Below are 22306 nucleotides of genomic sequence, written 5' to 3' on the forward strand. Positions count from 1 at the left end.
AACCCTGTGGCGGAATACTATGTGTTCCCCCCCCCCCCCCAAAGTGTTCTAGAATCGACAAAACATGGTGTCAGGGAGAAACACCCCAAGAAATCTTGAGTGTGATGTATGGTAATATTAGCCATTTGGTAAAAATAGGGGCTCCACTGTGAATATTCTCAGGAGGCATGAACTTCAAAAGAAAGAAATGGTTATTTCCTTCTTAGTGCATGCAGAACATCATGGCTTCCCCCAAATCAGTGAAAACTAATACCCCGAAAAAAGGTGTCATTTTGAGAGTGAATCAGGACCCCACTGCAACCTGTGTCCTGTGTGTGCCCTATGCGCTGGCAGGCAGCGCCATGGGTGGCTCTCGGGAGGGGTGTTCGTGGGCTGGACGGCAAGGTTTTCTGACAGTGAGAAATGGTTTCAGCTCTGGGGCTGCCTCCTGGGGTGCACGGGGATTGGGTCCCTTTCCGCCGGCTCCAGGCTCCCGGGGTCACCCCCCGCCCCTGCACAGGGCACCGTACTTCCAAGTGCGCCCCCCCCCCCGCCCCCCCGCGGGCCAGCCCGATAGCCCCCCGAGCCGCGAGGGGCGGGCGGAGATGCCCCGGGGCGGCCGCGCTTTCTCGGGGAAGAGAACCCCCCCCCCCCCTGCCGGAGCCCCAGGTGCCCGCCACCGGCCACTCGGGCGCGGGGAAACCCGGCACTTCCCGCCCCAGAACGACGGCCGGGCTCCCGGCTCCGGAGGCCGGGGGGGATGTTCTCGCGAGAGGAGAGGGGGCGCGGGGCGCCGCGGGTTTGGGGGGCGCGGGGAAGCCTGAGGACTCGGCCCGGCGGGGCGGGGAGGGGAGGGAGGCGGCGGGCCGGCCGGGGACGCGGGGAAGCCGCTCCCGCCAGTCGCCGAGAGCCAGCCCCTGACGTCAGGAGTTTTCCTCAAAGTCAACAACAAGCCCCGCGGCGGAGGCGACGGCGGCGCGGCGGCGAGAACCGAGCGGCGGCGGCCCCCAAAGGGAGGAAGGAGGGGCGGGGAGGTGGCGGTGGGGTCCCGAGGGCGAGGCGCAGCCCGCAGAGGAGGCCGCAGCCCCCCGCCGGTGCCCCCGGGGCCCTGAGCCGCCGCCTCGCCCGCGTGGCCCGGCCCCCGCCCGAGCGGTGTTTTCTGGTGATGAATTGAATTTGTAGCCGATATCCGATTCCCATGTAGAGTCTCCGCCTCCTCCTCCCTCCCTCCCCCGCCCGCCGCCGCTGCCGCCGCCGCCACCACCTCCCGCTCCGGCTCCGCGGCCCGGCCCAGCCGGCTCCCTCCCTCCCTCCCTGCAGCCCTTCGCCTGCCCTCCCGCCGGCCGCTCGAGTTCCAGGGGGGCCAGAGGCTCTGCGGGGTGGGGGGAGGACAGGAGGGGAGGAGGAGGGAGGGGGGACCCCCGAGTCACCCCCTCTCCTCCCCCCGCCCCCCGGCTCCATCCTCCGCCGCCGCCCGAGCAGCTGCGGGCCGCCACGGCCGCCTTTGCAGGTAACAGCCACCGCCCCCCACTCGCGCCCCCTCCCCGATTCGCCGCCAGCCCCTCCGTACCCCGTGTCTGGTCCTCCCTCCTATCCTGCCTCGGGCGGGGGGCGGTGGTGGGGCAGGGGGAGGCTGGGGCGTCTGGGCTGTCACCGCGCCGGGGGCGTGGGCGGGGGCTGGGTCAGTGGAGGCTTTGGGTGTGCGTGGCGAGGCCGGGGGATGCCCGGCGCTCGTGACACGGGCACCCCCTCACTTTCCAGGGGAAGCTGGGGGGCGGCGGTGCGCCGGGGGCGCGGGAGGGTGTCCCCGGCCTAGCGGCACCGTCCGTGTCTGGGTTGCCCCGGCCCTGGCGCCTCCGGTCTCTGCGCAACTCCGCGCCCTCCCGTGGGCCCACCCCGCCAGCTGCGAGGCGTGGGGAGGGGGCGCCGGCTCGGACCGGGGGTGGCGGCGAGGTTATATAACGAGTGGAGCTCGGTGTCAGTGTGTTTGGGTTGGGGGGAGGGGGTTGTCTGCCGCGCTGCCTGCGCGGGGCCGCTCGTGCGCGTGGGGTGGGGTGAAGGCGAGGATGCACCGGCGTCCCCCGGGGTCTCCTTCCTCCTCCACCCACCCGGCTGCCGGCGCGCAGAAAAGACGGCGCTGGTGGGGTGGGTGGGGATGTGCTGGGGGAGGTGGGTAACGTGCCTGTCTGTGTTTTTAATAGTAGTGGGGTTTTGATCCGCTGGGGAGTTGTGTGCTAAGAATAGAAATGTGCGGAAGATGCTGGGTTTGGCTGATCCAGTGATGCTGTCGCTGCTGGCGGCAGCGACGGCGGCTGGGGCTGCAAGTAAACAAACCAGCCTCTTCCTCGTCCATCGCCTCCTCCTGCGGATCGGTCTGCATCAGCCATGATGCCCGTGGGGCCCTTCAGAGCCCTAAGTTGAAGCCTCGCTGGTTGCTGTGTTCATCCTGACTGCTTGGCGGGGTCACCCCTTGTTTGGGATTTCCCAGGAATCTACAGTTAGGCCAGATTGACTCTCTTTAGGGCCAGGTTTTCGATATTGATATTTACTGTTTACCTTTGAAAGCAGAGGAAATGTTTGCGTATAGGTCAAAGTTAGGATGCTCACGTTTCTTTCATCAAAATCATGTTATGAAAAGAAAGCCAACTCATTCCACCAGTGTGGTGAGTGGTTGAAAGCCCAGTGGATGGTAATTCATATCGTTTCCAAATAGAAATTTAGCATTGAATCCTATGTCTACTGGTCCATGACTAGTATTAATAAAATGGTCACATTTTAAAGCTCACCCTAAAGCTAAAGGGTATGAAAGAATGACTTTTTGTACTTAGCACATTGCCAAGTGCCTCAGATCATCAATGGAGATATATGTCCCATATTAGGAAAAGGGCGGTCATATAACTTTTAGTACACTGTAAATCATTAGACAACTGCTGGGTTTTGCTTTTGGTGGAAACTCATTAAAGTAGATTATACATTGTCAGGAAATAGTTGAAAAACCAAAGGTGGAAGAATCCAATAAAGATGGTTTAGGAAACTGTCTTCAGAACTTTAGTGTCGTGGCAAAATATATATACATGAGTATGACTACTCGAAGAGGTGGTTGTCTAAAACGTGAAAATGTTCATTTACATGTCTATTAATAAGTTACTAGTTTTCTAAGGTATATGACTGAATGCGCAATTATTTGCATATATACAGGGTGGGGCAAAAGGAGGTTCACAGTTGTGAGTACGCAAAAGTTCATTCTTGTATTATTTATTTTCCACACGAGCAACTGTCAACCTTCTCTTGCTGCACCTTATACACATCAGGACTGTAGGGTTTGTTTTTTTCTCCTGGCCATATAGTAACTTTGACTTTGAAAGTTTACCAAGGAGATTGATTGTATTGAAGATCTTTGCTTTGTGTTTTTCTCACTCGGGTTGACTCCAGTATCTGTGATTGGCTTGAGCTTCTGGTTTTAAAGTGAGGCAAGTGCATATCCTACGTGATGAGACAGCGTTGGAATTGAAGTGAATGTAGAATTTTAGTTTAAGCCGTGTATTTGTATTGTGTATTTGCAGTACCACGTTTGCTTACAGTGTGTAAAAAAGTTCCAGTGTAACTCGGCAGAATAACTTGTGAAACCATTATTTGCCGTCACTTTGTCCCATGTGCTTAGCCTGTCCATGATTGGGTGACTTGTTTTCCAACTTAAGTTTTAGTTTGACACTGACTTAGTTTAAGTTGTGTATGGCAGGGTAATTAAAGGTTCTGCTTTGGACTTTATTGTTCATGTAAATTTATGACTGTAAAGTATTTTAAGTATGTTTTCATTCATCCAACAAATATTAGGGTGTGAGCTGTGGGATAGGGGCTGGCTTGATTGGAAACTTTTCTTGTTTACAGGAGATCATTCCCGTGAGAAAGGAATTTTGTTTTCAGGTCCCTGTCAGGGTAAACATGTTTGGTTAAACACATCACGGGTAAATACACCTAGCATGGAGTCTTGTGCAAAGTAGGGATCTAAGATTTTATTTAAAATCCTCCCCCCGGGGATTTTTTATTAATCCTAGAGAGAGAGGAAGGGGGAGGAGAGAGAGAAAAACATCCATCAGTTGCCTCCCGACTGGGGGATTGAACTGGCAACCTAGGTATGTTCCCCGACCAGGGATCAAACCAGCAACCTTTTAGGTGGCCAGGACAATGTTCCAACCAACTGAGCCAGCTGCCTGGGGCTAAACTCTAGCTTTTGATTTAAACATGTGAGAGGGTTTTTTTTTATTACATAAATTCAATGGAATTTTCCAACTATTTGGGTTATATTAAAAAGAGGAACCTGTTTTACAAATTGATTATGTAGAAGTTTAGAGTTTACTTAAACTTTCCATATATTCGTGAAAGGGTAGCCACACTTTTTGTTGTTGTTACATGTTTTACTTCAAGAGTTCACCCTTGGGGAGATAAGGTAATTATTGTGAACAGCATGTTAATTGGATTTTTAGCATGATTTAATAGGATCTTGTCTTTATAGTGTGCTTACGTTTCAGACATTAAAAAACATTTCATTTGAAACCATTTAGATTTGAATAACACGCAAGAAAGAAAAGAGACGCCGTTGCATTTTGTTGTGACCAAATCAGTCTTGTAATTTGACTTGCATTTTTATTTTTCTTAAATTAACAAAAAAATGAACGCACACAATTTTTGCAGATTTAGGTTAGAATATTTAAATCACTTAAAACTGTTCTGCTTTTCAGGACAGGTTTCAGACTTTACATCCTGGTTTCGTACAGTATGTGCTGTTCTGTAGTCTCCTGGAAAGACACTCCTGAATCATCTGATGTTAATTATTTGATTATGGTCTTTCGTGTACGCTAGAGCTAGATTCAGTGCAGAGTTAATGGTAGCTAGAGCTTGGGAAGCACTAGCCACGTGCCAGGCACTGTTATATGCGACTAGCAGGTATACATTCATTTAGAGTTAATGACAGCCCCAGCTACACTTTGCACAGTGATTTTCACATGAGAAACCACTGACTCTGGCATTAGGAAAGTCCATTTCATTTTAACTTTTTCATTCTGAAACACTTTCTTTTAGTATTTTTACTAGTTCCTAACTATTAGAGCTCACAGTGAAAATGCTAAATTTGGATAATGTATAATACTTTACCCAGAAATAAGTTAAAGTAGTAAAAACAAAAGTTTACTGACTGATCCATAACATCCATTTTCATTTCAGTTATTTCACATGGTGAATTACATGCCATAAATGTTTACATATTTTATTGTAGCTCCAGCCTTCCAGTATATTACGTGTAAATTTATTTCCTTTGCGGGGTAATCTTCAAGTAGTAGTTGATTGAGAAATTAATATGTTTCTTGACCCTCAGAGTTGCTTTTTAGTTCTTTTTCTTTTCAGTGTTCTTTATATTTATTTATTGCCAACTGAAGGTATTTTGCACATCTAAATAGGTATATTTTCCTAATATTCAAAGGGAAAGTAAAAAGATTTACTAGAAGAAATCACTAGAAGACTTCCAAATGAGAATTTCTCTCCTCTATCTTAGGAAAGCCTCTGACTACATTTGTGGGGCTGGAGGGAAGGGTAGGAGGGGGAGGAAGATGGTATTTGGTCAGTTTTGGAGTTTAGTTCAGGTTTTGGCTGAGTGGAGTTGGTGTTTGAATGTTGTATCTTCCCAACTGTGTTAGACTTTTGTTGACAGGAACTGCGTATCATCGCAACATTGTTAGCTAAGATGTCATTTATAAATGAAGTGGATGGTAGATTTGAAATTGAGGAGTCGTGACTCAGCTCTGGAAGAGCCGGAGGGCTATTTGGGTTCATCTGATGCCATGTCTTTGTTCTGTGGCTAACGAAACAGGCACAGAGAATTCAGGGACCTTAGAGAGCATCACTCTGCTTGGGGCCCAGCTGGGAGCGGACCCAAGCCCTTTGGCCAGTCCGTGCTCTTCCCGGTGTACCATCGCGATGAACTTTGTTATAGGGCACCACACCTACATGTTAACTCATTTTAACTGGTGGTAAAAATCTGTCAAGCTGATTCTTGCCATTTAATGGACCATATACCAATTGTATTTTGTGTGGGTTTATTTTTTTTTTTAATTTTATAACCAGGAAGGTCCCCAGGGCAGAGTTTAGGAGGATTTTACGTGTCTATCGGAAAAATGTGGCTAACCGTGCAGCCAGAATTCTCTTAGTAGCAACCCTCCATTGTTGTTATAGGTACCCCGTTGTTATAGGTACCCACACAGAGACATTAGCCGCACTTCACAAGAGAAATGTAGGGGATACATTGTCAATAGCTTGTCCCGTGTTTTAGGAATCAGAGGGATCCAATAAACGCTTTCCAAGTTGTTCCACGTTAGACTATTAAATAAATCACTCAGCACAGGTTGCTTTTCCGTTTAATTAATGATGGCTGTGTTGGTTGAAATGGCACTTAAATGTCCGAAACAGGTGTAGGAAAGAGGGGGAAAGTGTTTTATGCTTTTGTCTCTATATTTCCAAGTTTGTGAAGTTGAGTTTTAAGAATTGGCAGTTTTGAAGAAACAATATTTTGTGTGAAAGTCAGAACCTTGCCTATGTTTATTCAGGTGATTTCCCATAATGTAAAACTCAGCAAAGATATTTACAGAATGACTTTTAAGAAAATCCACAAAGGTTATTATTGTACTCTGAAGAGATGAAAGGTATTTGAAATATATAATTTGTGTGGCTCACTTCCCCATTTATTATGTTATTTAAAAGAAAAAACAGGATAATAACTCTTGAAAGGGACAGACTGACTTTGAGTTATTTGACAAGCAGAGCAAGTTACCTTGAATTTCCCTTCCACTTCAGTATTTTAAAAGTTTTATATAGCCTTACGCATTTATGGCATATATTAGTTTCACCTATTTCTTGCACATAGGTGAATACTATCAAATTATATCATGGTTGCCCTTGACCATCCTTTGTATTTCAAAGTAGCAACATTCTGTTGTATTCGAACATGAATTACCATCATTAATTGAATTGACCAGCATATCTAAAGTATATAAAAAATTGTAGTGTAGAGCCAGTATATTCCACATAACATTAACTATAGCCAAATTTGTTGCTTAGAGAAAGTTATGTTACAGAATTCTATTATGGCTTTTTACTTAGAAATTAATATAGGAAATTGTTAACCTGTGAATTTTGCTCTTATTTGTGTAAAAGAGAATTGCTGAGGTGCCTTTAACTTTGTCACCCTGCTTTTAGTCTTTTGTTACAATCTCATCGGTGATGGCACAGTTATGATGTTTAATTTTTAACTTATTTGAAAACATTGTGCTGTACTGGACTTTTGAAGAGTCATTTGATGCAGACAAAAATGCTCAGAATTATGCACAAATGTTACACATGTGTGTGAGAGTTCATATCGTGGTGTTCGGTAGGAAGCGTGCCAGCCTTGATAGAAGATTTGAATTGCATGTCAGTGACTCCCTGTCCCCAACGCGTTCTGGTAACTGTGGGAAGTAATGTCATTATCGGTTGGTCATGGTTTCCCTAAATTCAGAGTCGTAGATGCGATCGCTACTACGCAGATTTGTTTTCGGAGTCAAACGAGGTGATATATGGGAAAGCATGTTGGTAGCAAATTAGTAAAGGTTTGGAAAGGTTTTTAAACGCTTTGTTTTGCTTGCCTCACTACAGTCCTTGTAACAGAGCGATCAGCACATACTTATTAACAGAATAAACACGTGTGGATTATGTTTTCTTGAATGAATGATAGTCTTGAAAGATGTCTGAAGAAGTTTGGTATTTGCTTGAAATTCAGTGGTTGGTTGTCATAAGGAACAAATGTCTTTAAAATATTCTTATAAATATCATTAAGAAAATATGCCATTCTTTCTTTTTTCCTCCCATAATGGATCATTTTGGGCAGTGTTGATGCTTGATTCATTTCGGAATGGAAACCTGAGCATCCTAACAATGACAACAGAAAGAAGTCAAAAATGTTAAGAACTGAAGGATAATTTTAATATGCGATAGTCCTTACCATTGATGGAAGTCTGTAGGAAACATTTCAGTGACTAGGGAAGAATATTTATTATAGTTTTAATTATTTATATGTAGATGCTTCCATACTGTTCAAATTCAGGTTGGGTTTGAAGATGGCTTAATACCGTTCTCTCTGTTGACTCAGAATATGCGTTTGCTTAGTTTGTCCTGTATTAAGGCTGAGTCTTCATTCCGTGTTTAATCCGCTGATTTATTCCATGTTTGTTGAGCATCTCTTACGTGTCAGGCCCTGTCAACTTGTTTTACTACTAATAACGCTATTGAATGAGGTAAAAGATGTGCAAATGTGTTTTAAATTGTAATATGACATTCAGATGCAATTATTATTATCATCAAATTCTCAAATAATTCTGAACAAAAGCGCCTTTATTGTAACTGCTTTGTGTAAATTCTAAATTGTATCTGCCAAGGATTTTGTGTGAAATTTTTTTATAAGAATGGGAAAAATTAGATTACCCAGCAACGAAATGTTTGATGAAATAGGCTTAGAAGAAAAACGAACCAAGTTCTGGATGTTACAGGACAAACTTTGACAGAGGTCAGCTCTGTTAGGAGGAGGGGACGGTCCCTCTGCCTTTAGGAACAGATTGCATCCTGGAGCCCAGCTCATCGTTTTGCAGATGAGTGTTGTTAGTGACGGGGGAGGCTGAGCCCGACAGAGTAGATGGCTGCTGCGGGGACAGTGCCATCGCAGGAGAAGTAAAGAGTACAGGTGACTCTTTATTAAGAGTATATAGCATTGTTTCTGTGCCCAAAAGAGCGTTTATTTCTAGTGAGTGAGCACAATTCTAGGGTGGTATGCCTTTGAATGTCTTTGAAGTTATGGGCAAAGAGTGTGTCATTTTAGTCGGTAGAGACTCAGGAGCAATTTTTAAAAGCTGAAAATTATGACTATGGGTAGAATCTGCTCGCATTTTCGGATGCAGCTGCATAAAGTTCTCTGTAATGTGTGGGGTTCATGGCTCTGATGAAGATGATAAATTTTGTCCTATTGATTTAACATATATTTTAACAGTTTAACGTCAATACATAAGCACATTTTGAAATCTAAAATACCAGTGTTTGAAAGTTTCTTTTTAAAGCAAAATTCATTAACTTGGGGGTGATCGGCCGTCTCAGGGTGGTGTTTTGTGCGGGAGAGGCAGTGCTGGCGGGAAGAGCAGGTGCCTGGTTCCGTCTCGGGTCTCTCACAAGTCGCTGTGTGACCTTGGGCCAGTCACTTGCCCAGGAGTCTTCTCGACTCCTCAGCTGTGAACCAAGGCCTCTTCCAGCTTTGAGATGCTTATAGTGAAATGTCCACTTAAAAAAATAAATCGATTTTGACAGTACTTTTGTTTTTCTAGTATGTTGGTTTTTTAAAAAATAAAGGTATGGTAATATAAATTATTTAAATAGGAAAGTATACATTTTAAATACGCGTATTGGATATGTGTTGTTTTTTGGTTATTACTAAGTGTTGATCCCTGATCTCTTCCATTTCTCATCCCAAGGACATTAAGATGCAAATTTCCTTTTATTCAGACGATATAACGTTGTAGTCAGAAACCAAGAGTTGTTTGGATACATATGAGGCCCCTTGCTGCAATTCTTCGGAGGAGGAGGTCTAGAGGGCGGCCCCTCTAAAGACGTCATTTTGTCCTAGCGTTGCCCGTAGTTAACTTCCTCACGATTATGTATGTAAAGAGTTCACCCTTTTAATTATTGAGCTCTATATGCATTATGTAGACAGTTGACCATGTTGAGTTCTTTAGGTCTCATCAATCAAATTAAGATGATCTTTGGATACTGTACCGAAGGATTTTTTGGTTTGTTGCCTGTTTTTAATGGTGAGATGGGTCTTAGACGATGTGGCCACATCCTGTGGCCGTTTCCAAAAGTGCGTTCTGTTCCTATGGATATTAATACATGTTACCAAAGGAGAAAGAAAGAGCCGTTTGTTCAAATAAATTCAGGTTTTGCTGCGATGTTTAATATGTTAATAGTAATGTTTCAAGAGAAAGACATGGTTGGTAGAGTTTTACCAACTTATTTGACCAAAGAATTTTTCTTTTTTTTTTCTTTCTTATTTATCCAGAATTTCCTTTCATATTCTGTCATGCATATTTGGGGAAAATACACGCAGATTCCGATGTCCCTTTGACTGTCCACGGTAGGAAGGCCAATGATTTGGAGGACGCTCTTGGCCCGCAGCCCCCTGACCCATGGTGGGGGGCGGTCTTCTTTTCAGCCACACAGACTTTGTCAGATTGTCCGTCTCGCCTCCCGACTGCTGCACGGTTAGGCCGTGCGCTTTATTGGCCCGGGAAAAAGAACTGTAATTCGGTTTAGTGCCAGCGGAGGAGTCCAGCCTGCACTGGCTGCCGTGCCTGTTTGTCCAAACCCAGCCTGAGGAAGCGGTGCGCGCGCGTTGCACAGTCCATCCGTCATTCCTCCTGGCTATCTAACGCCCACGCCTGTGTTCCCGGACCTCGCGTTTGGTCCCTTTCCGTGGAAATGCTTGCCCTCAACTTTATCTCGGTATTTCCCTTTTTAGGTTGGGAGGGACAATAAGAAATTGCCCTGTAAAACTCATTGCTATTTATGTGTGGAGGTATTTTTGAGGACTTCGTTTTTTTACACTATAAGGCATCTTGTGAAGACCCATGAGAAAAATTTCAGATTTTTGACCCAGGAAGAATTAGTCCTTCTGAGCAACTTTTTTTTTTTCTAATTAAAAAAATACTTATGGATACTGTACATATTGAAACCACTGTGTTTCCATATTTGCATCGCTTCTTGAAAGCTCCTGCTAAATTGCTGGGCCATCTTTCACAAATACATCGACTTTTTACTTCGGCTTCTTTTTATTTTTATTGAAGGCAGTAACTTTCAAACTTTTTCATCTTATGGCACACACAAACTAATTACTAAAATTCTGCAGCACACTGAGAAATGCATTTTTTGCTGCTCGGACAGAAAATAGGTATCCTTTTGGTGTATTCACACTGGACGGCTATTGTTGTGTTGGCTGTCATTTTTTTATTTGGCAGTCTGAGGAAAAAGAGGTCAGCGCCCCAGACGAGACAGTCAGGTATTGCACGTTGTAAAAATTCTTGCAGCGCAACAGTTGGAACCCACTGATTTAAGGTAGCATAGATTTGAGTTAAGAATGCAGGCTGTGGAGTTAGCTGGGGTTCACACCTTGGCTCCCCTGTTCCATTTTCAAATCAGGCGAGCCGCTTAATCTCGGTGAACCTCAGCCCCCCCCCGTTTGTGAAATGGAGTTATTCGAATCCTCGTAAGTTGGTTGTGAAGATTACCTGAGAAAAATAGATTCAAGCGCCTCTACGAGTTCTTGACATATTTCGAATGTTCCATATTTTTTTCCACTTTCATAGTCCCTTTGTTTCCCTTTGCCTACTTTAAAAAATAATTGATTTTATATCATTTATAATATTTTACTTATTGTAATCAACCTAAAGTATTTCTTGGAACAAGGCAAAGGAAGCATACATGTTAGTTTCTCAGCACATGTTATTTTACATAAAATAACAACCACTAAAGACATTCCCAATTGCTTTCCCATAACTTTTTAAATTTACAGAGATTTTGAAACTAGACACGGGTGAAGATCTACTTTTAGTCCACTTTCATTCTCTTCCCTTCCGCCTGAAACATAATCACTAAGCACATTTTCTGTATTATTTGTGTGGGTTTGACGGTGGTTTTCATAGGACATTTTTTTATCGCAGCCTCTTAGGTTAAAAGTTTCACTGTCACTTGAAGTCCGTCACAAGACCAGAGAAGTGCGTTCATTATACGACTGTTTGATAAGTCCGTCCCCCAGCTTGAAGAGCTAGACTTTTATGTGAGGTCAGGCCAGTTGAAGACATTTACAAAGAATTAGTTGTTTGTTATTGCTATGCGAGTTGCAAGAATGGAAAAAAAAAAGAAATTCTTTCTTCAATACTTCCTTCCAGGCTGAGTCATCACTAGAGAGTGGGAAGGGCAGCAGCAGCAGCAGCAGAGAATCCAAACCCCAAAGCTGATACCACAGAGTCCCGCTTCTCCAAGTCGGGGGCCGGAGGGCAGCCGCCATGAGCGATGTTACCATCGTGAAGGAAGGCTGGGTGCAGAAGAGGGGTAAGTGTTCCACCTGGTCGGGGTCGTGCGGGCGGTCAGCGTGTGAGCAGTTAGTGCTGTTCTGGAAGCTGGTGTTTTTTCTGGTGCTGTTAATAAAGTAACCTGTGACATGCCATGTCCAGTAAGAGAAATGATGTATTATACCCCTGTGTTAGGAATTTGCTTGTTCTTTAGGGATTCTTTGTAATTCTTGATTTTGATCATTTATAATCAAGTTTGGCTTCCTGGTCTGTTGTGTGCGTGCATGTTACAGAAAATTCGTGTATTTCTCTGTGTTGTCTACAGACTTTAAAATCCAAAGAGAAATCTTTAGAATGGTTCAATATCTAAAAAAGTGGCTTTAACTTCTATGCATTTCAGGATGTGTGAACATAAATAAAATGATTGAATTAAGCCAATCTGGGTGGTGGTTGGGGGGGAGGGTTCACCCCCAGACTTGCGGATCTTCTATAGTGTCGTGAGCAGGTAAGTAAAGTCCTGGCGTAAAAGACCAAATGAGGGAAGGGTGTGTGTGTGTGTGTGTGTGTGTGTGTGTGTGTGTGTGTGTGTGTGTGTGTGTTTCATGTTTTTCATAATTTTTCATGATCTACTTTTAGTATTTCTTGTTCACTCCTTCTTTAGGTAAACAATTCAATGCATTATTATACTTCTGTGTTATTAAAGGAAGAACTCTTCAATGTAAAACTTAAAGTAACTTTTACGTCCTCTATGAGATCACCTACTAATGTGGTCAATGTGTTTATTAGAAATCTAGAGTTTAGGTTAGTTGCTAGGCAACTATTGTTTAGCCACATGGCCAAGTTGAGTAGCATGAGAGCCATTTCATTCTCAGGACTTGGAAGTACCGTCTATCTATTTTGTGGTTAAAAGTTGCCTCTTAAATAGTGATTTTAATAAATTCTTTGAAGGTTTGTATTTCATACCTATGCTGAAGAGCGGTTGAGAAGAGTTGAGTATGTTTATGTATCATTGAGCTTTAAAAACCTGAATGAGTTACTTACTATACATGTAATAAAATGCACTAATTCTAAGTGCACACTTTGATGAATTTTGCTAAATTTGTGCCGCAGTGTAACAAACACTATAATCATGACGTAGAACATTCCTATCACCTGAAAAAGTTCCTGCGTTCCCCTGGTAACCACTAATCGGCTGTTACTATCATTGTGCTTTTCCAGAACTTCTTAGAAGTAGAATCATACAATATGTAGCCCTTTGTGTCTGATTACTTGCGCATTGCCTAATACTTTTAAGATTCATCTGTGTTCTTGTGTGTATGGTTAGCTTGTTCCTCTTCATTGTCGAGTAGTGTTTGGCTGACTGGACACACTGCAGTTTACCTGTTTAACAGTTGATGGACCGTTGGGCTGTTTCTAGTTATCGACTGTTACGCATACAGTTGCCGTGAACCTTTGCATGCACGTCTTTGCGTGGTGTCTTCATTTTTCTTGGTCAGGAACCTGGGAATGCGATTGTAGGTCACATGGTGAGAGTATGTTTTGCTTTGTAAGAACTGCCAAACTGTTTTCCAAAGTGGACGACTATTGGTGTTACGTTTAATTTTTTATGTTATTTCTCATATTAGAAATTGGGAAAGCGCTTTCAGATGTCAGTGCTGTATGAAGGAAGGTATTTTTTGGTTTATTCACTAACTTATCCATTATATTTATGTTTTTCTTTGGTTTTTTTTGGGGGGGTGGCAAGTCACTTGGCCCTTTTAGAGTTTTACTTTATTAATCTCTACAATTGTTCTTAAAAGTTTCTGGCGAAGATTAAATAAGGTAGTGGATGTGGCTGTTTGAACAGCTTTAACACAAATGTAAACTGTTACTACCTGTGTGTTTTATCAGGGGGCTTGGGGAGGGTGTTGAATCTGTGTTAGGAATTGTGTCTTCTCTGAGGCACCGTTATAGAAGGTGGGAGTGTCGTACATGGGACAGAGAAAAAGGAAAAAAAATCAAAAAGAATTTCTCAGTGTTTTTCCTGCATTGGTTAGGGAGAGAGGATGCTAGTGATTGCGTGCATTTGCGTGTATTAATTTCAGGAAGTAATAGTCTTGTAAACATAAGAATTGGAATAATACCCAAAGGTATAAAATGAAAAGTGAAAATCTTTCTACCTCTACCTCTTTCAACTAGTTTCTCCCCTCAGAGGTAACCATTTTAGACCTTTTGTATTTTTGACTCTTCTGCTGATTATTCCAGTTTTATATATAATACAGTACTATGTTACACTTTTATTTTTGACTAAGTAATCTAGGATAGCCCCACTATGAAAAATGAACAATTTCACTTGTAATACTTGTTGTTCATTTTTTGGGCCTTTTATGGTTAAACTTCTAGCTCTTGAATCATTACTTCCATGAATTACTTAGATATATCTTGTCACTTTATAAGTTAAGAAAAATTAGTCCCCCTTACAACCTTTCCCTCGAATTCCACACATTCCTTTCCCAATTCATGGCAGCTGTAGCATTTATTGTATATTATCGGGGTTTAATAGTTACGCTCGTTGATTCCACAAAGCAGGAATCAGTGCTGTGCTGTGTGAAGAACATTAACGGCTAAACGAAGTAGTGTGATGAGCGTTTGGGGTCCACGGAGAACAAATGGATGTGTATACGCCGTTGGTACTCGAGACCATGCCGTATTTTAGCGTGGGCTATAACTGTTTCTCCTGGATTTTCTAACTGCCACATTTCTCCCTTTGGTAGAAGAGTGTATGCCTTCATAACATCACTTGGTTTTCCATCTTTATTTCTTACTTTTTTTTGTTACCATTTGTCCCCCGTGCCCTGTTCCACCTCCACCCACCCCCTCCCCCCGCAGTCACCACACTGCTGCCCAGTTACTCGTCCTTGAAGCGCTGTTTGTTGAAGTTCTGATGTGCATTGCCTTTTTATCTGGGTTCCATGCCCAGCTGTACTGTGCTGTTGAGTTGCACTCTTGGACTAGTCCTGTGTTCGGAGAGGTATTTTCTCTTTTTGTTTGGGACATAGTTTGCAGCTTTCTAGGATACTTCCTGCAGGAATTTTTCAGAAAGAGCGTGTGGGGGGGTGCTTGTCAGGTGAGAGGGGTGTTTGAAAATGTCCTCTTTGCCGTCACACCTGGTATGCACCTTGGCTGGGTACAGAATGCGGGGTTTACATCATTTCCCGCCAGAGTTCGGAAGGTTGCATTCCACTGCTTTTTAGTAGCCAGGCCAGGGTTACTGATCGGAGGTGTGGTGCTAACATGAAGACTTGTTTGTCAGCAACTTGTTTTGTTCTCTGGAAACTTCTTCTGCTGGTGCTACTTGACCTTTGGCATTATGGAAGGGGAGGAGGATGAGTTATAGTCCTTGTTAATTCATTCTTTAAAGTGTTCGGTAGACTGTTTGAAAATGCAGACTTTTAGCGTCTTTGTTCAGTTCTGCAAAATCTGTATTTCTTTTATTTCTTCCCTTCTATGTGATCTGTATTTTATGTTTTTTAAAAAAAATTTCCCCCAGAGCATACATATCAATGCACTGTTTTCAATTTTTTTTTTCATTTTCCATGCCTTTTTTTTTTCCTTTGTTCTGGGAGATTTCCTTGACTTGTTATTCTAGCCCTTCACTGAATTATTTATTTCGGCCATTACTTTATATTCCTGGGAATTCTTTATAGTTTATGGCCACCTGCTCTTATGTTACTTATACAACATAATAACATAATCTTATTTTTAGGACACTAAATAGATTTTATTTCTAAGTTTTTTCTGTGCTTTAAATACTTTCTTTCATTTGCTTATCTTGGTTCTTTTTTGGTGGTGGTCGTTTTCTTCAGGTGCCCGGTGACCCCTGGTTGTCTGGCTACATTTGTGAATGAAAGACTGGGATTGCTGGTAGTGTCCTCTGTTTTTACAATTCGTGTGTTTTTTCCTGTGCTTGTCACAAGTTAGATTCACCACAAGAGGATCTGTACAGTAGTTTTTAGCTGTACTTGAAAGCATTAGTTGAAATATTAGGGAAACCAAATTGGGCATTTTTTTCTCCACCATTTTTAATTTATTCTTTAGGGATTTTTCAGGACTATATTAATAATAATTTTGTGGTTTAGTCAAGTAGATGTCACTCTACGATCTGTTGGTGTTTGGCTATATTCCGTTCAAAGGATTTCTTCTAAAAGAGCCACTATTATTTGCTGCCTGTTTACCTGGGCAGGTTGGTTTCACCTGAACTGTGGTGTCGTTGTTTAAGAACAAATAGGGTAATACCTGCCTTCTTCACCTCGCCGTGTGGTTTTAGGCATTAGGAGATAATGTGTATAGGGGAGTGTTTTTAAACTATTAATAAAGGGTGTTGATACACCGTAGTCGTAATCATAGCCCTTATGTTGAATGTCAGTCCTTTTTCTCAAACCCGTATTGCTGAATCAGGTCTTGTTAGCTCCTAGTCAGACACAATCTCATTTTATCTTTACTTTTAATGCAAATAAGTTATTCTTCAGAAAATACCTTTCAGGAAAAGGAACAAAAAAGACTTAAAGATAATTACAGATATTGTATAGCATAAATGCTTTCCTAACTTTATTAGTGGCATCTAACAGTGAAGCCTTTTTTTTTCCCCCTATACTTTCCTGGAGCAATGGCAAAATGGTGGATATTAATTGAGATAACACATTAGCATAGTATTGTTGATGTTAGAAATGACAGTAAAAGAAATACACTGTAGCAAACATGGAGTAAAGTATTATCTGCATTTTCCTCCTGGGTGGTCTGCATAGGAGTCATGTGCATATATTTTAAACACTTGTGACATTATCTCCTTCTAAGACCAGCTTATAAAGTGTACTCCAGGTGACTGGGTATCTCTACACCTGATGTCCAATTTGCTTTCTTATTTTGTTCCATTAGAGCTAGTGGCAGTATTTGCTCTGAAGGAACTCGCTGCATTGATGAAGTTTTAACCACTTTAAAAGATTTTAGTTACAGAACTAAGTAGATTGCAATAATGTTAATCAAGGGATTATTGCAACTTATAAAATTTTATTTGCTTAATAGCATCGTTTCTTAAAAAAATCTAAGTACGTAGTCTCTTATAAATGTGGACAGCCAGGTCCTTGGTGACAAATTATAATCTGTGATGTATTTCTAGTCAACTCATAATCTGTCCTGGAAGTTGGTACAGATTGAAGGGTACTGTTCATTGAAAACACTTGGATTGATGAAAATGCCGCGTGCATGTGTTAAGTTCTTATGCTTTTCCTGTGTTAATATCTGACGGATTGAACTGCCCTGTTGTGTTCTGGGTGTGTTAACCAGTTTGTGCTTTCAAAGAACTTTTTCCCTTAGTTTGCCTCGTACTTGTGATAGAGTCCAGTGGAGGGATATCTGTAACTGTCCTGGGAATGACATGTCTTACATTCTGTGAGATGGCTTGTTTAGATGAACTAGAATGTTAGAACTTGGTAATCCCAAACTCAAACTTTATAAATCTATGAGTTGTCATATAAAATAGCTTAATCTCGCTATGCAAAATATACTTTAGTAACAAAGATTGTAAGCTGAGTTATGCTTTACTACGTGACTGTTGTGATGTAGTCAATTATAAGCTGTTGTAGAAAACAACGCACAATTTTGGAGGTACTCATCCAAGTCCAAGGGCCTTCCCTTCTCCTTCACTTTGTATATACTTGTGTACTTTTAGTTCTTGTTTTATTCACCAAGTGACTTTTGAAACAAATTATGAAGTGATTAAGGAAAAAGAAAGTGACCATATGATTTCCTGTTTACCGCTCGGCAGCAAGCGTTTTCCATCGAGAGTAAAGAGCTGCACAGCGACTGTGTGAACCACGTGATGCACTAGAGGAGCTAGCTCTCTCCGACTGTTGACATTGTGAGCGGGGAAGAAACATGGGGACATTACATGTGTGGGCAGGGGCATTGCAGCTCTGAGATTCAGGGTGTTCGCAATGTGAGATTTGTTTCTCTTGTTTCAGTTAATTTGTTTTGAAAATTTTAACCAAGTAAACCCAATGCAGAGAACCATCAAATGCCAAACTGGAGTTACAGGATTATAAAGTCACTGTTACACTCACACACACCTCCCTCCCCAGTCAACAGCTGAGGTTTTTGTTTTGACTTTTATCCTGCCTTGTTCAGTTCTTGTAATGTTAATGTTAGTTCATCGATACTTTGAAGATTTTCTGTGTACATGGTCAAGTCATCTGCAGAGAGCCACAGTTCTGCTCCTTTCTTTCCAGTCTTTGTGCCTTTAATTAACTTTCTGGTTTTACCTCTCTGGTCAGGACTTGTAGTACAATGCTGAGTAAAATTGCGAGAGTGGACATTTTCGCCTTTCTTCTCATCTTAGGGGAAAGCATTTACTTTACCCTAAGTATCACATTAGCTGTACCTTTGCTGCCCTTTATTGGGTTGAAAAACTTCCTTTCTATTCCTAGTTTGCTGAGAGTTTTTATCATGAGTGGGTGTTCAGTTTTTTCAAAAAGGTTTTCCCACATCTATTGAAATGACCATTTGACTGTTTTCATTCTGTTAATACGGCGTATTACGTTCATGGCTGGAACAAATCCCATTTGGTCATGATGTATTACTACCTTTAATATGGTGCCAGTTTTGATTTACTAAAATTTTGTTAAGGATCCTTTCTTTTGCATTTACCAGAATATCGACCTCTAGTTTTTATTTCAGGTTTTGTATAGTGGTTATGCTAGACTCATAACATAGGTTATAATAGGAAGTATTCCTTCCTCCTTTCTTTTTGAAGGAATTTGCTTAAGATGGGTTTTATTTCTTCCTTACATCTTGATAAAATGCATCAGTGAAGCCATCTAGGTTGGAGAATTTTGATGATTAATTCAATTTCATTACTAGATATAGGGCTATTCAGATTTTCTGTTTCATCTTGTGTTGGTTTGGGTAAATTGAGTTTTCTGAGGAATTTGTCCATTTCCACACAGTTTTTAATTTACTAGCCACAAAGTTCTTAAAGTCTCCAGGTTATGATTATTCCCTTTTTATTTGTATATTGTGTTCTCTTTTTTTCCTTTGATCAGTCTCTCTATTTTATTAATTAAAATAAATCTTTCTGTTTTATTAATCTTTTCAAGGAGCTGAATTTTTGCTTTGCTTATTTTATTTGTCATTTGTTTTCTGTTTTATACTTTTGCTCTTTATTATTTTAATTTGCTTATCTTTTTTTTTTTTTTGGCTTCTTGAGGTAGAATATATCATTGATTTTAAACTTTTTTTCCAAAGAATTTAAAGCTATGGATTTATCTTATTTCCTGGCTTAACTGTGTCCCGCAAGTTTTGATAACACTGTATTTTCATTGTCATTTAGTGTGAATGTTTTCTGACTTCCCTTGTGGTTTCTTTGAACCCTGGGCTATTTAGAAGAGTATTGTTTAATCTCAGAATATACGGGGTCTTTTCGATATGTTGGTGTTATTTGTTTGCATTTTACATTTTGATCGTAATTATAGATGATACTAAGTAAAATTTCAGTCAATGGTTCACTGACATATGGTTCTCCTCGATTTTTTGCTGTTGTGGGTGTAGTGTTTTATAAATGTGTGGTTAAGATGGTTGATAGTGAGTCATCTCTTCTGTATCTTTACTGATTTTTCTCTTTAGTTCTATCAGTTAGAGAGGTGAAAAGTCTCCAGCTATGATTGTGAGTTTGTTTCTTTATTCTGCCTGTTTTGCTTTATATATTTTGAAGCTCTGTTATTAGATGCATCTACATTTATGGCCATTGTATTGTCTTGATATATTACATCTTTCATCCTTCTGAAACGCCCATCTTTATTTTTGGTGATACCCTTTGTCTTGAAATTCTGTGTGTCTGGTACAAATAATAGCTGCTTGAGATTTTTTATGATTAATGTTTGTATCTTTTACCTTTTTTAAATGTCGTTTTACATGGAGTTTATGTCTTACATTTAAACTGCTTCTTTTGCAGCTAGCATATGTTTGGATCTGATTTTTTAAAAATGTTATTTGACAGCCTTTACCTTTTATTGGGTGTGTGTAGACCATTCGTATTTATTAATGGAATTTTTGACATGGTTGGGTTTCCTGTTTTTGTCATGTGGTCTTTGTTCCTTTTTATGTTCTTGCTTTTGTTTTTGGATTTAGTATTTTTTTACTATTCCATTTTTCCCCCTCTGGTATTGGCTTGTTGGTTATATCTCTTAAACGTCAAAAAAAAATCAATACTTAATGTTGTTGATGTGGTTGAATTGAGGTCTAATGTTTTGTTATTTATTTTTTATTTGTCCCATTTAAAAAAAATTCCTCTTGACATTTTTTGCCTTTTCTTGGGTTAATTGAATTTTTTTAGTATTTCATTTAAATTCCTCTATCAGTGTGCATTCTTTATGGGAGGATATCTCCTCCCAGGAACAATAATTGTTTCTTGGTGGAATGTGTGAAAAAAAACTTAGATATTGCAATGTTTAACATCTCCAATCAGACACATTACATAAATAATATAAAGTATATCTGTGGTATTCAAAATTTATGTGGGAGGCTAGAGTCACTAGAAAAAAAGTAAAAAAAAAAGCTTATGAGGTGAGCCATAATGGAAGGAGCCTTGGGTGACACTGCTCTGTCATCGTGTTAGCTCGCCTCGCTCAGCTCGTGCGGGTTGTGGGCAGCGGTTTCCAACCAGGGCTGCGTCCTTCCCAGGGGACACCTGGCCGTGCTGGAGACATTTTCAAAGGCGCCACCGGCACTAGTGGGTGGAGGCCAGGCTGCTGCTAAACACCCTCCCACGCACAGGCCAGTCTCCCCCAGACAAAACATTTCCCACTCCAACATTGGGTGGTGCGGAGGTCGAGAAACCCCGCTCCTGTGTGACTCTAATCCGTGCCCTCTGTAAGGGGTTAATGTTTTACTGCTTCATGGAAAATATGAGACCCATGGGCACCGTCAGGGGTTAGCCAGAATTTGGGCAAAATTTGCAGATTTGGGGCTCCCCCTCTGTGTCTTCCTCTTTTGTGGGATACCCCTCCCACTTTCCAGCCATTTCGGCAGCTCTGAACTCCCTCATCTGACTTCTTAAGCCAGAGAGACCACGGTTTTCGGTCTGGGCTTGATTCACTCTAATCTGAAGGCACGGGGGGAACCCCTTAAGCAAAAAGCCCTACAAAGGCATTATCTCATCCACTGCAGTTTCCCTCTTGCAGGGGCCAACTTCCCTCCAGTTTGTACTTGCTTTTGGTGCTTTCCACTGCCTTCAAATAGCTGCTTTTGTATTTTGTACAGGGTTTGTAATGTTATGCACGGCAAGGCGAGTCTAGTAAAAATTACCCTACACCTATTGGAAGTGGAACTCTGATAGGTATTTGTTTTAATGTCTAGATATAAAATTTTGTTTAAGCTTTATAGTCACTTAGTTTTAGTTGTTATCTAATGTAATTGCTCATAACAAGATATGAGGAATAGAAATTTCTTCTCCATTTATAGTTGAGAAAATTAAAGGTTTAAACCAGCTAAGCTCCAGTCACCTGGAAATATAGCTGAATGTTTTTTTCCAAGGGAATTTATAGTCTTTTAAACGACAGGAGACTGGAAGTTAGCCTTACTTATCTTACAGGTGAGAAAACGGGTCATGTTTTGAGTTAGGGGCAGAGCCAGGATCAGAATTGGGATTCCCTTATTGCCAATTTTATGATATTTTTTTTCTTGACACATGAATGTATCTCAGTTCTTTTTTGAAAATCATTTACTAGTACTTGGTTAGGGAGGGGCCCGGGACTGTTGAATAGAAGGGTTTGAAACCCTAGAGAGTGGAAGGGGAGGGGTCTCTCTCGTCTTGTGCGAGCCTCACACTACTTGAGTAGTACCCTTTGCTGCTCCGTGTCCCGGTGGGCACGCAGGGAGGCTGCACCTCCCGACCTGTCGTGTTACCTGCCTTGGCGAAACCGTCTCCGTAGTTCCAAGTTCCTTGATGCAATGACATTATCTCACTGAAGAGACAGTCGTGCACAACCACTGTGTTTTCCTCCGTCTGTGTTTTCGCTCGTGCCCGTTCTGCTTGGCATTTGCTTCCTTTGTGTCAGAGAAAACCTTCTCTGTCTTTCGAGGCCAGATTCTAATGTCATCTCAACACTTATTTTTTGGGGGGAGGGGATCAGAGTCTCGGAGTTAGAGAGATTTCTGTTGTCTAG

The 22306-nt window shown here is 41.7% G+C and overlaps 1 protein-coding gene across 2 annotated transcripts in view; it reads left to right on the forward strand.

Moving 5' to 3' along the window:
* The first annotated feature begins 824 nt into the window (after window positions 1-824).
* Window positions 825-22306, forward strand: part of AKT3 (AKT serine/threonine kinase 3) — a 194244-nt gene continuing 172762 nt past the window's right edge. The window contains exons 1-2 of one of the 2 annotated variants that reach the window (XM_053912915.1): window positions 825-1489; window positions 11988-12150. In XM_053912915.1, coding sequence (XP_053768890.1) covers window positions 12105-12150 — 46 coding nt within the window. In that variant the 5' untranslated portion in view covers window positions 825-1489; window positions 11988-12104. The remainder of the gene's footprint in view (window positions 1490-11987; window positions 12151-22306) is intronic. The other variant, XM_053912914.2, reaches the window with a different exon arrangement.

Source organism: Desmodus rotundus, chromosome 10 (genome assembly GCF_022682495.2).
Source record: "Desmodus rotundus isolate HL8 chromosome 10, HLdesRot8A.1, whole genome shotgun sequence".
Lineage (NCBI taxonomy): Eukaryota > Metazoa > Chordata > Mammalia > Chiroptera > Phyllostomidae > Desmodus > Desmodus rotundus.